Raw genomic sequence first — 17,155 nt, 5'->3', positions numbered from 1 at the left:
TTCTTCATGTGAAAAATGAAAATATGAAACCCCTTCTCCCCTATTTATTACAATTCCAGAAACATTACTTAAGGATGCCTTCCAAACAAGAATAACATACAGAAGATCTTTCAAGTCTCCTGAGCTGTGTATCATACAAATAAAACCTGAAGGAGGAAAAGAGAAAGAACCAAGTTCTGATCACGATCAAGGCAAAAAAAAAAAAAAAAGACAGAATAAGCCTTAGATCTCTTGTAGAAACCATTAGATATTTCAAGATTTAGATAAAAGAAAGATATTTTTCAGTCACTGCAGAATTTGAAAGAATGGCAAGCTCTTATTTTAAGGATTACTTTCCTGGCCACGATTATACTAACTAGGTTCTCTGAAACTTCATTTGCCCCAAATCAAACAGCGTACAAATACATGGGTAACATTTTCAGAATTTCCATAGGTATTTGCTGAGCTGAATGAACTGAAATATTTGTGAAGGGCATAATTTATGTCAACGATGCTTCAAAGTAGATGATAATATGGGAAGAGGCAGAGAAGGGAGATGCCTTCCACTAAAGTCAGTAAGTGTCTAATATACGCATAGAAAGCATTCTTCTGAAGAGAATATAAGGTTGGAAAATAGGGGGAAGTTATCAGATCTTAAACCATGCCCTTACTACATGCTTACATTTACTTCAGGCATTCACTTAAACTTAAGAACCAAGCTCAGAATACCAACCTTCAACATTTATGACTGCTGTTTACATACAGTACAGAAACCCTTAAAGATAGTGTTTAACGGTAGAACTTGGTTTTGAAAATGCAGTGATACGGCATAAACTAGCCTTCTCCATGAGGGGATAAATGAAGTGGTAGGAGTTTTTCAAAAACAATATTTTTCTAGGAACAAATCATTGAAATCTTTTATTTTAAAAATATATCATTTAGCATAGCACTAAAAATCATGAAATACTTAGGGATAAATTTAACAAAATATGTGCAAGACCTGTACAATGGGAAACTTCAAAAAACTTCTGCAAGATATTAAAGACCTAAAGAAGAGTCAACATTGTTAAGATGTCAGTTCTCCTGAAACTGATCTAAAGAGTCAATGCAACTTCAGTCAAAACCCTGGAGGCTTTTTCTTAGACACTGACAAGCTGATTCTATAATTTATATTAAAATGCAAAAAAAAAAAAAAAGTTTGAATAGCAAAAATAATTTTGCAGAAGAAGCGTATTCACACTACCTGATTTCAAGACAGTAATCAAAGTAGTGCTGTACTGGCAAAAAGAAAAAATAAAGATCAGAGGAACAGAAGAGAGTACAAAAATAGGCCGACATAATTGGTTTTTTCAAAGATACTAAGGTAATTCATGAAAAAAGAACAGTCTATTCAACAAACACCTGAAACAGCAGGATATACATGAGGGAAAAAAAGTGAATCTCCAGCCTTACCTCACCCCAGTGGCAAAATTAACTCAAAATAGACCAGACACTTTCAGTTAGGAACCAAAACCATAAAATTTCCAGGAGAAAATATAGAAGATAATCTTTGTGACCTGACATTGGGCAAAAAATTTCTTAGGCCACAAAATGCATCAACAACTTAAAAAATAAAACATAAACTAAATTAGACTTCATCAGAAAAACCTTTGTTCTTTGAAAGACACTGTTCTATGAAAAGGCAAGACACAAAACAGGAGAAAATATTTGCAAAATATATGTTTGATAAAGATGTGCATCCAGAATATATTTTTAAAAACTTCTACAGGTCAATAAGGTAAACAATCCAGCATTTTAAAATAGGCAAAAGATTTGAACAGATCCTTCAACAAAGAAGACTGACAAATGACAAAGAACCACATGAAAAGATACCCAACATCATTAGGGAAATGTGCATTACTACATCTTCACTGTCATTACATGAGAATTACTTAATCAACTATCTTTTTTCAATCTCTTCTTTTGAAAGATGAGCATTTGTTTTCTGAAGGGTTACTGTCTTAGCACCTAGCACATCACTGTTCACAATGTGTATTCAATAAATCATTTCAGTGATGAACAGATCAATGAAAAGAGCCACAATCACATGGTGATCCAGTTCATCTGCTGGCAATTAAAAAATAGAAATAAAATTTTTTCCAAACCATTATGGTACATTTTAGAATACAGAAAATTTCAGCAATTTTTAGTACCAGCTCAACCCTTTACTGGGTAACTTCCAAAATCCTGCTTGACTTTTCTGTTTTGTAAAAGTTGAACAAAAACAGCCTCCCACAGAAAAGACTATAAGTTAAATGCCCAAGGTTAAAACAATATAAAGTAGTATTTGCATTACCTAGCAGAAATTCTTGGCTAAAACACCTTAATAAATCACTTAAATTATTTTCTAAAAGGTAACGTCAAAGGTCTAGCCAATAAATTGCCTATATGATTCTTCATTTCCTGTAACAGTGTTACCAAGTTTACAAAAGATGCTCACACAACAAGTTTACTTCAAACAACACACGGCAACCAGGGGCATCTATGCCAGCTCAGAGGGTCACGTCAGACCGAGCCCTGGGCTTCTTGCTCTCACAGCCCTTCTCACAGCATTCACATCCAGCTGACAAAAAGGATTAGTATTGAAAGAAATAATTCCCCCCTTTCTTTAGGTCACCTTCTCCCTTTTTCTGCTCCCTCCATCCCTGTGAAATAGGCCAGCACCTTCTCCTCCCACTATAAAAACTGATTGACAAAGGGAACCTCTGGAAGAGGGAAAGTGTATACCCACTTCTAAGTTCAGACTCATTTTTCCATGACTCCAAAGGTATTAAACATGAGGAAGCTCAACATACAAGGTTGGCATCTGCTTCTCCAGGGATTGAGAATCAAGGAGTCAGGGACCCACAGTGAGTCTTAATGGAAAGGCAACTTGGCTTTCAGGAGAGAAATTGAAAGAAAGTTGCCTTCTTTCTAACAGCAACTAACACAATACTTTTACTCAGATTTGGAGACTTTAAGGAAAGGAAGATGGTCTCTTTAAAATATCAAGCCAGAAAATAATCCAGAGACAAAATTTTGGTTTTTTTGGTTTTAAATTTGGCAAAAATACAGGTCCCATAGTCACCTCAGGCCTGCACACTGCTAGAGCTCAGGACAAATTGGTACTTGCACCTTTTCCCACCTCCAAGTGAGTTTTGGGAAAACTTAGATCCATCCTATCTCACTTCACATTTTGTCTTCCTTGACTATGCAACTGTGTATTCAATAAATAAATGAATGAATACTTAAGTAAAAGCTAGATGTAATGCTGAATACAATGTAAAACAAATGAAACTATCAAAATTGGGAACCATGGCAGAGAGTAGCTTTTACTAAACATTTTCTTCTCTTTGTGGTTCCTCAACTAGCCTACCTTTCTCACCCTCCTTCGCAGATCTGACCAATGGAATAAGACTGCTGGTGATACTCCTTCTAGGCCTGGTCCAGAAAACTCCCCAGGTATGCGCCTGCATGTTCTTCCTTCAACTGGAGACAATCCCTGAGCAAGCTGAAATTGTATGTTGGAAACAGCCTCTCCTGGGTCCCTGATTAAGTCTCTAGAATATAACCCCCAATGATCAACAATACCGACGTGAATTGTTATGTGAACCACAACTTTATTATATAAATCATTATATATCTTGGTACCTGGAGAGGATTGAATGGTGGCCCCCAAAGACATATGTGCACGGTCTAACCTCCAAACAAATGCAAGTGACTGTATTTAGAAAAATGGTCTTTGCAGATGTAATGAAGTTAAGGATCCTGAGATAAGATCATCCCAGACTATCCACATGGGGCCCTAAATACAATAGGTGATCTTATAAGAGACAGAAGAAACAGACATGGGGAGAAAAGGGAAAGGCCTGTAAAGATGGAGGCAGGACTGGAGATTACGCAGACACATGCCAAGAAATGCATGGAACTCACACCAGAAGCTCAAAGAGGCAAGGAAATGTTCTCCCCTAGAGCCCCACAAGGAAAAATGGCCCAGCCAATATTGTTTCTGGACTCTGACCTTCAGAACTACCAGAATACTTTGCTGCTTTAAGCCACAAATTTGTGAAAATGTCATGGTAGCTATAGGAAACTAATGTAGCATTTATCTGTTACTCTATTGTTTCTCTATCTTATACTGGAAGTTAGTAACAGAAAACGTATCTACATATATCAAGTGACTAGATCACGGTACTTAGTACATCTTCAGTAGGATGCATTCTGGGAACACAAAAGTACCAAAAAAAAAAAAAAAAAGTATCCTTTACTAAGTAATTTTAGTTATTAGTGTTTCAGTTAACAAAGGCATTGGTATCTTATTTTGAAACTTTTTATATTATAGGAAAAAGACAAATAATTACATTTATGTTACGAATAGTACATTTCAATGTAAAAGAAAAGTGATAATTATACAATAAAAAAATTAAGTAAATATTAAGTCGATTTGGAAATATCAACACAAAAACAATTTTTAGACATATATTTTCAAGGTCTAGATACTTAAACTGAGAAGTAAATTCTCCCAGCCTCTGGCTGTCACATACTCAGTGCTAATACCATCCCCCACTAAAAGGAATGGGTCTGGGGCAAGGAAAGTACAAGTTAAACCTAAGAAATGAGTTTTGTATCATAAAACAAGCTCTCAAGGATTAATAGTCATGCCAAAAGGACATGGGAGCTAGCATAAAGGGATTCCCATAGATCAAACTATCGATAATGTGAGTCTCAAAAATAATATCACTGATTGAAACAGACTGACTCTGAAAATCCCTTGAACTCACAAGGATACTCACAAAAGGAAGCCAGAGAAAACTCATTTACAACTTTTCAGGTATATATTAAACTAAACTTCTACTTCGAAAAATGTTAACTGAGGGAAAGAATTTCAGGAATAATTATATATTCCACAGCAAACAAAGACCCAGTTGAAAACTCTAGTTGTTGGCTTAATGTAGGAGGGAAATGTAACTATAAAATCGCCTTTGTGCAACTCCTCATGAAACTGATTCAGCCAAAGATTACCCATTAGTTTTAAGCCCACAAGGTACAAGGCTAATAGGTAACTAGATGTATATATGGTGCCAAAATAACATGCCGCCGGTTTCTTTCAGCTCAAGGAGAAAAACGTAGTTACACAATGGAGGAGTCAGGTTATTACCTTATCCACTGACCAATGGTATCTAATGGTAAGACGTTAGACATTATTCATCTCCTACAATATCCTAAACAAAGGTACTCAACTGCAACCTATTGCATTTTCACATCTAAATTTTGGTGAACAAGAAATTCGGGAGCTCAGACACCTCTAGGAAACATTCAGGTAAAGGCACAAAATAAAGCTTTCTACCAGTCAGCTTCTTCTCTTCAGTTTATGAACATCATGAATAAAAGTCTATTGTAGATTCAAATAAATTTAAAGAAAGTAATAGCCAAATGTAATGTGTGATTGGTGCTAGACTAGATTCTCATTTGAGCAAACCATATAGAAAGAACATTATGGAAAATTGGGAAATACGAACTGGGCAAAAAACTATTAAAGAATTATTCATTTTAATTGTAATTACTTTATTTAGACATGAGAAAATTCCCATGTTTATAAGATGCAAACTGAACTTTTTTAGAAAAAGATAAACTAAAAGACAAAATACCAAATAAAAAATCTCAAATCCAAAAGAAGAATTACATAGAGGGAAAACACCCAGTTCAAAATAAAAAAAAAGCACTAAGGGTTTGCAAGATAGAATTTCCAAAGAATTAAACACAACTCAAAAGCCTCGTAATGATTTAAAAATAGATAGCATTTCAACATACCACAGAATTATGGAAATCAGTAGAAATGTAAACAATTTAACATCAAACAATATTAAATATAGTAAAAGTATGAGCCAGCCAGAGGACTAAGTAAGGGAGAGGGGAAGGGGAGATGGCTTTCGGGTAACCCAACAGCTGGGAAAGCCCGAATGAAGTGACTGCGGCTAAATGTAGAATCAAAGCCTGGAATCTGAGGATAGGGGCTGAAGGCAGATTAAGTCTGGAGTCTGGGAGCCAGGGGAGAGGAGGAGAGGGCATCACTACTGCTGCATCACTATCTTTTTTTCCTCAACTTCTTCCCCACTGTCTATGCTATCCATATGCTTGCTCAAATAATTAACATGGCAGCCACCAACACTAAAGTAGGCCATAGCCCCCCCCCCCCCCGCCCCCACCATGTGGCTTATTTATTACTCCTCCTGCTCCAAGGACTAGCCCTCGGTACCGAGAATCTGACGGTCCATAGGAAATACTATATCAGTATCCAGTAATATTTGCTTACCTGGCAGAAAGTTCTAACTAGCTCACAAAAACATGAACATTAAAAAAAAAATTAGCAATATGTTAGTTAGCTCTTTAGCTTTTTTAGGAAATTTTACTACAGTGGCAAATTGGCTTCACCGTTGATACAAATTAGCCAATAAGTATCCGTCTTGTCTTTTGAAAGATAGCATTAAGAAATATAAGTGAAGGGTTTAAAAAACAATTATATACTTAATAATTAAATTCACTCAAAAGATATGGGTCAGTCGTGTGTAGTGGAGTATCTTCGTGCCCCCAGCCTGACTCGGTGCCAGCAGAGCAGCAGCAAAGACCCTGTCCTTTCCTCATCAGGACAGGTGCCAAGCTTTGAGGGTTGAAAGTCAATCTCCCTGATGAAGTGCTTAATACAGGAAGCTGAGTCAAGGTGGGTATGATTTCCCAACTCCTCTTCACTCTCACTTTTTTTTGTTTGTTTGTTTGTTTGGATCTCCTTTTCCCATATAATTCCACAGAAGTCCAGGCAAGGGGAGACCCTATCTCTCAGTAAGGCTACTATGCAAAACAATAATCAGCCATTAGGGGGTAAGGTAGAGTTATACTAAACCACCCCCCAAAATAAACCTCGCCCTCAGTTGCCGCAAAGCCACAGGGAAGCTTTCGAGCCCAGCTCAGGTGCAGCACCACTAATAGTTAAGGGCTGGATCTTCTATTCATGCAATGTAAACCCGTAGGCATTAGTTGTTGAAAATGTCCTGAATTTATGACTAACCACTTCCCCTTCATCACTGGACAGAGGCACAGTTGAGCCGATCACCCATAAATTCAATAGCTGCCCCACCTCCCAACCAATAACAGAACACCTGAGAAATCACAGGATGAAGCCTCAGTGATAGCCTCTCACTTACTACAATTTCTGTTTCAGTGGCTCATTTCCAGGTTCCTGTGTAACAGGAAATAACTGAAAGGCCTCATAACTAGAGTTTGGAAATAGCTGTTCTCATCTCTCTAACTAGCCGGGGGGCCTTGGTACTGCTGACCTAGTCATGCTCTTGAACCTCAGTTTCATCATCAATAAATTAAAGGAGTGAGTAAACAGTAGGAAAGACAAAGGACTTACACTTTACTTCATATGCTCCTAATACAGTTTCTCTTTTTGACAAGTATGAGTTTTAACTTTTCAAGTAGAAAAATAAAAGAATGTCTTGAAATAGTCTATAACAACCATACCTGATATAATTATTTGAAAATTCATCCAGTGTCTCTAACACTTCCTAAGTGCAGCTTTTACCCTAAACTGATGGGAAATAGTCAAGACCCCAAAGCCAAACAGTGCAGCATGGGGTCTGTGTCTGAGGCAGAAGTAAGAGCAAGGGGAATCCTCATCTATACAGATACAAAGAGCAAGGAAAGAGCCCTATTACTGCTGTGCAGCTGAGGGTTTTTATTTTTAATTGTCAACGGAACTTAACATGTCCAGCTTTTTTAACCCTACACAACCACCTCATGCTATTGAAAAACTTGCCTCAGTGTCCCCACAAGTTCTTGAATTCATGTCCTCATCAGAACTCACTCCACTTACCACAGCACAGAAATAAATTCTCTGAGATGCACCTCACATCACCCAAAATCCAACAGGGAAGCCTCTCTTTCTGTGGCTTCTGTGGCCCAACTCAGACCAGAGTTAAACAGTTCTCTCACGATACTTTAACTTAGGAGGCCCACTAGAAGCTCAGGTCATCTTTATATTTATGGAATAATCCAGGAAAGGACTAAGGAACATTACTGGAATACTCTTACTATAGAAAGATCTTTGGAATTTAACGCCTTAAAAATATTTTGCTCCCTAGAATTAGGCAAAGAACTCTGTTTTCAGTTCACCATGGATAGGTGAAGACAGAGCTTCATTGCACCAGTACCAATGTAGACCCCTTCATATCTGCATCAGGCACCTTTCCCTCTTTAAAGGAGTTTCCAGGATTGAGCAGCGCAGTTTAGTTTCACTTATAACAAGCAAATTACACCAACAGGCAGAGGAAAGTGAAAAAGATAAAGAAACAGGAAACCGTTACTTCCAGGTTTTCACCTACCTTCTTCTCCCTTCTGTCTTTTCTCCCTTCTCCACTGTCTCCCAAATAGATCATTTAGCTATTTCTTTCTTTCATTCAACATACTTTCAATTAAGCACCTATTTTGTTTCAGGCACTAAGCAAGGTGTTGAAGGTACACATACAGGTACCTCACCCCTGGAGGAGGAGACTTTATATGCTTACAAAACAAAGAGACAGACTAATGCAACCGTATGAAAAAGCTGATGAATGGTATTAAATTCAGTTGACTTTCCTAAACTGAATCAGGACAGAGAATTTTATTTTAATCCTCCATATTTGCCTCCAATTCTCAAAATAATTTAAGGATGTTAGTATTAACTACATTTTATAGATGAGAAAAATAGTTCATTAAGTGTCAAATATCTTTATTTTTTAATTTTATATTATAATTTTTCAAACATACACAAAAGTTTAGAGTATACGATAATAAACACCAAAATATCCCACCACCAAGACTGAACAATTATCAAGAAATTTCCATATTTCCTTTATCTGTTCCTTTTATCTTTTTTTCTTTTTGTGAATTATTTTATAGCAAACCCATTATATCATTTCACCCTTACATCAGTACACGTTTCTTAAAAAATAAGAATATATTTTTATATAATCACAATGCCACACCAACAAAATCAACAATAATTCCTTAGAACCATTTAATGATTTCTTTGGAGTCACTAATCAAATATTGCCAACTTTCTCAAAAAGTCTTTTCATAGTTTATTCAGATTAGGATCCAAAGAAGATCCACACAAATACTTAATTATTTATCTTAAGTTCTCCTCCCTTCTTTTTCCTCCATCTCTGGTTGCTACAGAGGCAAAAACCTTGTTTACGGAGATATAATTCCATTATCAGTCACTCATCCCCCCTCCTAGTCTATGATAGCCATTAATCTACCTTCTGCCTCTGTGAATTTTCCTATTCTGGACATTTCATATAAATGGAATCATAAAAGCAAATGTATCTTGAACATCCCTCAGGTTAGGTATCATAGGATTATATAGGTTAGGTACCAAATATATACATAGCTACATGACATGGTCTACGTAAATAACATAAGATAAACATTCAAATAAACACTGATACATTATATTTGCCATATGAATACATTATGTTTTAAGCTAATGAATTTTCTTTTCCCTCAGAAACATACACAGTAAAAATTATATTCATGTGGGTGACATGCCAATAAGTCACCTGTGTGTGACAGTAAGTCCAGTTTTCTGCTGGCCACTATTCTACAATGACAAATAAGAGCTCACCACAGTGGTAACACAGGTACATGAGGCTCAGTGCCTGTGCTAAAACCTCCCTGGCTTTCTCTACCTCTCAGGAGAGAATACCAGCATGCAAGTCAGAGAAACAGAGATAACCTGTATTTGTTTTATTTTTTGTATATCATTCATACACTTGAGCACTAGGTGAAGAACGGAGCAGAAAGTATGGTTAAAGGAGTAGTAGACCCCAGAACATACATATTCTCTAGAATCTGACCCCCTATGCCACATTATCAGTATATGACCTCCAGCAATAATTTAATCTCTAAGTCTCAGTTTTTCGCATGTGACATATGGGGACACTATTAAGTATTTTACTGGTATGCTTTGAAGGTGAAACACAAGGCTCTTATTAAGAAAATCTGCTTACTAAATGCTGGCAATAATAATAATTATTATTATTATTCCACTCTAACTAATAAATCACCCATGACACCTCAGAACTGATGGAGCCACTTCAGCTTCGAGCTCTGAGCTTGTGTTGAAGTGACTGCCAGAAAGAAACAGATGAAGTAGCTATATTCTCCATGTCCCAGCATATTAACATTTAAGGCAATAATAACCTGAACTTTGAGGAGCTGAGTATCAGACAAAAAATCTGCTCCTCTTGGAGCCTCAAGCTGCCTCACACTCCACCGTCCACCCAATGAAGTTACTTTTGGTCTGAAAGGAGTCCAGCTGCTAGAAATCTTCCATCGTCAGCAGTCTTCCCTTCCTGGCATATTGGAGATACAAAAATTAATAATGCATTAAAGCCAGAAAGGAGCAGGGCAGCCTGAGCTGGCAGAGAATATTCCTGCCCATGTGAGGAAGGAAGGACGTTTCAGCCCTTCCTCAGAGCAGTAATTAATGGCCACCCGAGACAGCCTCCCCCTCCTCTATCATAGCCAGTGGGACTGTAGAATTTTTCACCCCCTTGGACTGCCTTCACTTGTGTGATTACCTTTCCTTTATATTAATTATCCCTGTTACATTTGTTCACTGTCATAAAATCCTTTTTCCTCAATAATAGGTAAGCAATGCTCATTAAATATTAAGTCTCAAGGAAGGAGATTATAAGTGTTGGCAAAGTCTTACTCTTGTCGCCCACGGTCACATGAGCAGTATGCCTCCCCTCCAGTTTCTGTCTATTCTTGGTGCTCTGATGTAGCATGGAAAGGCAAGGAGGATTTTTACCACCATTTCATTACTGTTTTAGTTTAGGGGCTCAGGTCAAACAACACACAATGGGCGCTACAGAGACTCTATATGAACTTTGGGCATCTACTTCCTAGGAAATGTGGAAAACCCCTTAGGAAAACCCCTCTGCTCCCCTGATACATTTTATTGCCACAACGGAGCCCCAAGGGAGCTCTATTAGGAGGAATTTCAACATTCCCTGAAATTTTCAGGGTGCATGAGGTAACATGAAAGGGCTAATATTGTATCTTACACAGAGCCTGCTCTTTACCTTTAGAGAGTGACTTTTCTAAGTTTTGAAATAACTAGCCTGTACCTAAGCCCTGGAATAAAGTTTCCCTCAAATCACTACCAATGACAATGCAATACTACATAACATTTCAAGGTAAGGTAGAGACATACATATTGACAAATGTATCAAGTTGCAGAAGAGTGTGCGTGTGTGTGTGTGTGCACGCGCACGCGCGCGTGCATGTGCACACATTGATATACTTGTTGTTTTTTAAGATTTTATTTCTTAGAGAGAGGGGAAGGTAGGGAGGAAGAAAGGGAGAGAAACATCTACGTAAAAGAGAAACATCGATTGGTTGCCTCTTGTCTGCGCCCCCATCAGGGACCAGGCCCGCAACCCAGGCATATGCCCTGATCAGGATTCAAACCTGCAACTTTTTGACTGGTGGGGCAATTCTTAACCAACTGAGGAACACCAGCCAGAGCTACTTATTTGTTTCTAAATAACAAAAACTGAAAGGGAACTTTAAAGTCTTCCCAGTGGAACTCTAAGGTGCATAATTAAGAGAATAGAAAGAATATGAAGAATTCTACTTTTTATTTTATATCCCTCTCAATAATCTGAATTTGTTATGAGTTAATGATAAAACAAAAAGAATTGCTAAAAACTGAAATAATTTATCAGCCTAACCAATGTATCTTTTTAAACAATTCACCTTCTTACATCACTATACATCAATACAAATGAATGGGACAACCAACTAAATTAGAGGACATGCATCATTCAAGCAGCATAAACTGCTATGTAAGGGAAACAGAAAAACAGATCATCTGAATTAGGTTTGCCCACTTGACCAGATCTCCCAGAAAACCTTACACAAAAAGTCTGAAAATAAAGTAGAGAATCAAAATCATGCAAGAATAAAAGACGTCACTTTCTAACTTTTCCTTTGAGCCTAAGAAATAGGACGGCAAAGACAAAAGCAGAAATCTATGCATCTCCTGAATAAAAGGTCTAATATATTTAGGGAGGAAATCTCTTCTTTCACTATTTCTTGATAAAAGCATCATTGTTTCTTACCTGATCACAAATCAGTTCCCACTTTTTCTCATTGTCATACTGCCGCAGTAACCTGGCTTTGTCAGGGGGTAGGTTCATAGCATTCTGGAAAAAAAAAAAATTAAAAAGGAAGAGTTATGTTGCATTCCACAACAGACTGGTCATGGGTAACTCAGAGGCAGGCCAAAGAATATTACTGTGGTTGTTTTATGACTTCTTTTCCATTTCTAGCATCTCATTAAAGAGAAACAAAATCAGTTTAATGGAAGAGCAGAGACTCTGAAGACCTATGCTAGGACATCAAGGTAGTCTGCTTTGAACTACAGACTTGCATTTAATAGTGGGCTCTCATTCTTCTCAATGAAAGGTCGGAAATTGTTAAGAAGGTATTGCCGCAATTTCTTTTTAAAGCACTGCAGCCAAACCAGACACAGAAAACACCAAAAGATAACTCAATGACCAAAACCAATGATAGATAACGTCAAATTTTTACTCACTTTGAGAGACACCCAAGAGTAAAAGAATAGTTGTTTGTTTGTTTTTTAATGAAAACAACGCAACTGGTTTTTTGTCATCTCTGTGAGATAACAGCATATGCTAACATTATGCTGGATATATGTTAACATTAGCAACCGCAATTCTTAGTTTAGCTATATTAGTTTATGAAGTTGAACTTGCAGTGAGAAATTGATCATGAGCTAAAGGAAATGTGTAGACATCAATTCTCATATAGCCTCCCTTTGTCAGTACAGCATACCTCTGTAGTGTTGCCCATGGATTTTCCCCAGTACATTCACATATTCCTAGTCTAATGTCCCAAATAACCAATCATACACATTTTCAAGATACTTGGGTTTGAGGTGAGATCTTTAGCTACAGAACATGGCAGAGAGCCCCAGAAAGAAGTCATCTCAGTTCCTTTGGCCTCCCTAAATTTCCCACACTCTATAAACAACTGAGCTAAGTAGTCTATCTCACCTCCATTAATTGTCCTCCCCTTGTGTCAACACCCTAGCTCAATGATTTTCAACCTTTTTCATCTTACAGCACACATAAATTATTAAAATTCTGCAGCATACTAAAAGATATACTTTTTGCCAATCTGACAAAAAATATAGGTATAATTTTGATTCATGCACACCAGATGGGTATTGTGGTATTGGCTGTTGTCATTATTTTTATTTGACAATCTAAGGGGAAAAGAGATCAGTGCGGTTGACTAAACAGTCAGGTATTGCATGTTTTAAAATTTCAACAGGCACACCAGTTGAAAATTGCTGCTCTAGATCATACCTACCCGTAATAAACAATATAGCACCTTGCCTGCATCAATACTCGAGTAGACAAATGGGCCTTGGTCTTTTAATGTGCAAGCCCCTAGCTCTCTCCAGAGAAGCAGTTTCCCTTGCCATGGTACTGTCTCATGTCATCCAGTGAAACAAATTTAATAAAGGAACGGGTCAGTGAGTTAGAGAATTAACCTTTAATGATTTTGACAGATGTAACACAAGCATTTTTCCTTAAACTCAATCTAGCATCCAGATTTAAATGCCTAAGTAGGCAGTAGATACACACCACTTACTAATTTGAATCTACTCCATTTGAATCTAATAAACTGTCTTCAAATATTAAAATTTTAAATTACCCCTGAAGCTGACAACATAATTAGAAGAGCTTTGGACTCCAGAGTTTTCAATAGTACCTGCCAAGGCTTCCCATAGAAATACTAAAATGGGAAACATATTTTCATATGGCCCATCTCCATAGAATATCTACTTGAACCAGAATGAAAAATATCTACTTGTGTTTATTTGTTATTTTAATTTTACAATGTTAAAAAAAAACACTCCTCGAATAAAGCAAAGGAGAATTTCATGAGTACCTTTCTGAGGAAGCCCAATGTTATTGGCTATTAAATAACCAGTCCATGATTGTTTACTTGCACCCTAGAGATGAATTACTTCCTCTTAAACTGATTTTGACCTCATGTGAGTGCCCCTGGGTATCATTATGCATTAAATAAGAACAATAAGTTCACGAGGTAAGTTAAACGAGTTTTTCTTGGAGTCCTTATTAATCTCTTGTGATATAAAGGGGATTAAAAAAAAAAAAAAGAATGTCTGAACTGTATGAGGTACTTTGCATACATAATCTCATGGTATCTTCATAACAAGCCCATGGGATAAATAGAATTTTCCACATTTTATATATGGGAAAACAGACCTGGGAGAACTTAGTTAACTTGCTCAAGATTAGACAGCTTTACAGGAACAAAAACAGGACCTCAACTTAGTCTGAGAGATTCCCAGAGACAAACACTGAAAATGCCTCCAAGTGTGTGTGTGCACGCCCAGGTAAAATTGCAGATAACTGATTTTCTGTGCAAATCCTGCTATAGGAATTAGACACAGGTCCCATGGTTACTGGAGAAAGCCACAATTCTCCTTTCTAGATCTAGACTTTTACTTTAATGAAACAATCTTTCATTCAACTAATGTTTCTGAAGCACCGCACTTGTACAAGCACTGTGCTATAGGGCACAGTGGGGAACCACACAGAGATGGTATCCATGAAGCATCATATTATGGTGGGGAGATACAGGTGATATAAACTAATCTTCTTAAACTCAGGTAAATCTTGATGAAGATTATCAGAGTGCAACTTTAGATAGGACAATGTGGAAGCTCTCTCAGGAAAGAGTAACAATTAAGAAATTAAGATGAATCTGAAAATGAGACGTGAGCCAGGCGAAGCGTGGACGACAAGCATTCTGTGCAAAGGAAACAGGGAAAAGACGCTAAGACAGGAAACAGCGTGGCACTTCCAAGAGCTGAAAGAAAGTAAGCATGACTGGAGAGAAAGTGAGAGGGAAGAAATGGGGCAACTATAAAGCTCCAGAGGCAAGTCAAGACTATGCCATGCAGGCCAAGATAAATTCTTTTTATTTCATCTAAAGTGCAACAGGAAGCCATTGAAGGTTTGTAAACATGAGAGGACATACCCGAGTTATGTTTTACAAAATTACTGTAGATGCCATGTGGAGACTGATTAGAAATAGCAAAAGTGGAAGGAGGGAGGCCAGTTAGGAGGAGGCCAGGGCAGTACTTCAAATGAATGATGATGGCTTAGACAAGGGTGAGGGCACATCAATGAAGTACGGTAGATGGATGTCAGAAAATTAAGCGAAATGGACTGGTTAGACTTAAGAATGGGAGAAGGATATCAAGAATTAACACCTTGCTTCTACCTTGAGTCACTAGGTAAATGGCGATCCATTTAGTCAGAGCCACACAACAGCAAAAGAAGGCACAGATCTGGAGCAGGTGGTGAAGAATAACATTATAAATTACCTTGTTTAGGTCTGAGATAGCTATGAGACATCCAAGAGAACAGTCAAGCAGGTAGGTAGGGGTATTCTTTTAAATGAGAAGAGTCTTAATAAGTCTGCAAGAGCGATGACTTAGTTATTGTTGGGAGAAGTTGCTCAACATCAGTACACCCAAACTAGTACTGCATTTGGTAATCATTCATCTAAAATAACCCCTCCACGGGTCAACCCTCTGAGAAGCAGCTCACAGAGGGCTGGCTAAAGTTCAGGGATGTTGTGATTAGTAGGTAATAACTGCCCTTAAAACTTACTTAGAGTGAACTCATTCCTTCTGTGCAGCATAGAACAGGACTCGAGTCCAAGCTAAATGTTTGTGCAGGTAATTCATAAGAGTCCAAGCTATTTCCTGAGGAAAACATTGGCTGTATCTCCAGTTCCTTTAATGTATAAAAATTAATTGTTCAGCCTGGTCGGGTAGCTCAATTGATGAGAGCATCATCCCACTATGTCAAGCTTATGGGTTCAATCCCCAGTCAGGGCACATACAAGAATCAATCAATGAATGCATAAGTCAGTGGAACAACAAACAGATGTCTCTTCTCTCTCTCCCCCCTCCCTCCCCCTTTCTCTCTAAAAATATCAATTAAAAGAATAATATTTACAAAATAATAATAAATAAATAAATAGCTTTTCTATTTCGCTGAAAATGTAAATCAACTTGCAAGTTTCTAAGAGTGACAACTTGACCTCACCCGCACTTTGTGGTATCTGTAACATAGGGCTCTCTTTTCCTTCCTTTCATCAATCAATCTGTCCAATACTTACTGGGCTCTGACCATGAAGGCATAGGAGAGAATTTAATCATGAAGTAGCTGCATTCAAGTACATGTCCAAAGTCCACTGAAGACTAGCTGTTTGAGTTGAGAAGTCTAGTGGATGTTAACTGTCTACGTCTACATTGTACAAGTTTCTAGCTAAAATAATTAGATCACTGAAGAGCATTCTCTCTGTAAGGAATGTCCCTTACTTCCTTTCAACCTGGCACACTTAAGAATCAACTCAAATGTCATTTATCATTGGAATCTTCCCCCAACTACTCAAAGGGCACTGTATACATCTCCATTACAGAACCTTGAACATTGTAGCCTAATAATCCACTTAGCTATCCAAATTCCCCACTCAACTAAGTACTTCAAAGACAACTTCTGACAGAGTATTTGGCAAACAGTAGGCACTATGCGAGTTGCTGAATAAATGAAAAGCAAACTAACTGTAATACTCTGCAGTCTAAAAATAACTTCATTGATTCAGCACTGATGTTTCAGCTATTAACAAAGGCTATACACTCAACAGTGCTTGTTTCTTAGAAAACTTCAGTGATAATGTCTATTACTCATTAGTAATTATCTCCCAAACATGAATTCATAAGGGAAAATCTTGAAGTTCAATTCGAGCAACATTTCCCTCAAGAAAAATAATGGAAACTGAACTTTGTTTTGTTTTGGTTGCCAGTAAATTCAAACTGGTATCAATTATAACAATTAATCTACCCAAACTGGTAGTTACATTTATAGTCTATATTCTGGTTTTATTCTTAATTCTACTATTTTCCATTGTTTTGAAATGTGATTTCCATCTCAGAATCTTTTGAAAAAAGGAGGTAAACAACAATGACATATCC

General features: G+C 37.4%; 1 protein-coding gene across 5 annotated transcripts in view; it reads right to left on the bottom strand.

Annotated features, from left to right (window-relative positions):
* FMNL2 (formin like 2) overlaps positions 1-17,155 on the bottom strand; it is a 297,033-nt gene that overhangs the window by 113,663 nt on the left and 166,215 nt on the right. For all 5 annotated transcript variants that reach the window (XM_090279847.1, XM_090279811.1, XM_090279837.1 and 2 more), the window contains exon 2: positions 12,168-12,251. In XM_090279847.1, the coding sequence (XP_090135973.1) occupies positions 12,168-12,251 (84 nt within the window). The remainder of the gene's footprint in view (positions 1-12,167; positions 12,252-17,155) is intronic.

The sequence above is a fragment of the Furipterus horrens genome, unplaced genomic scaffold, assembly GCF_987537825.1.
Source record: "Furipterus horrens unplaced genomic scaffold, mFurHor1.1.pri manual_scaffold_1, whole genome shotgun sequence".
Lineage (NCBI taxonomy): Eukaryota > Metazoa > Chordata > Mammalia > Chiroptera > Furipteridae > Furipterus > Furipterus horrens.
This window is presented reverse-complemented; position numbering and strand designations above follow the sequence as displayed.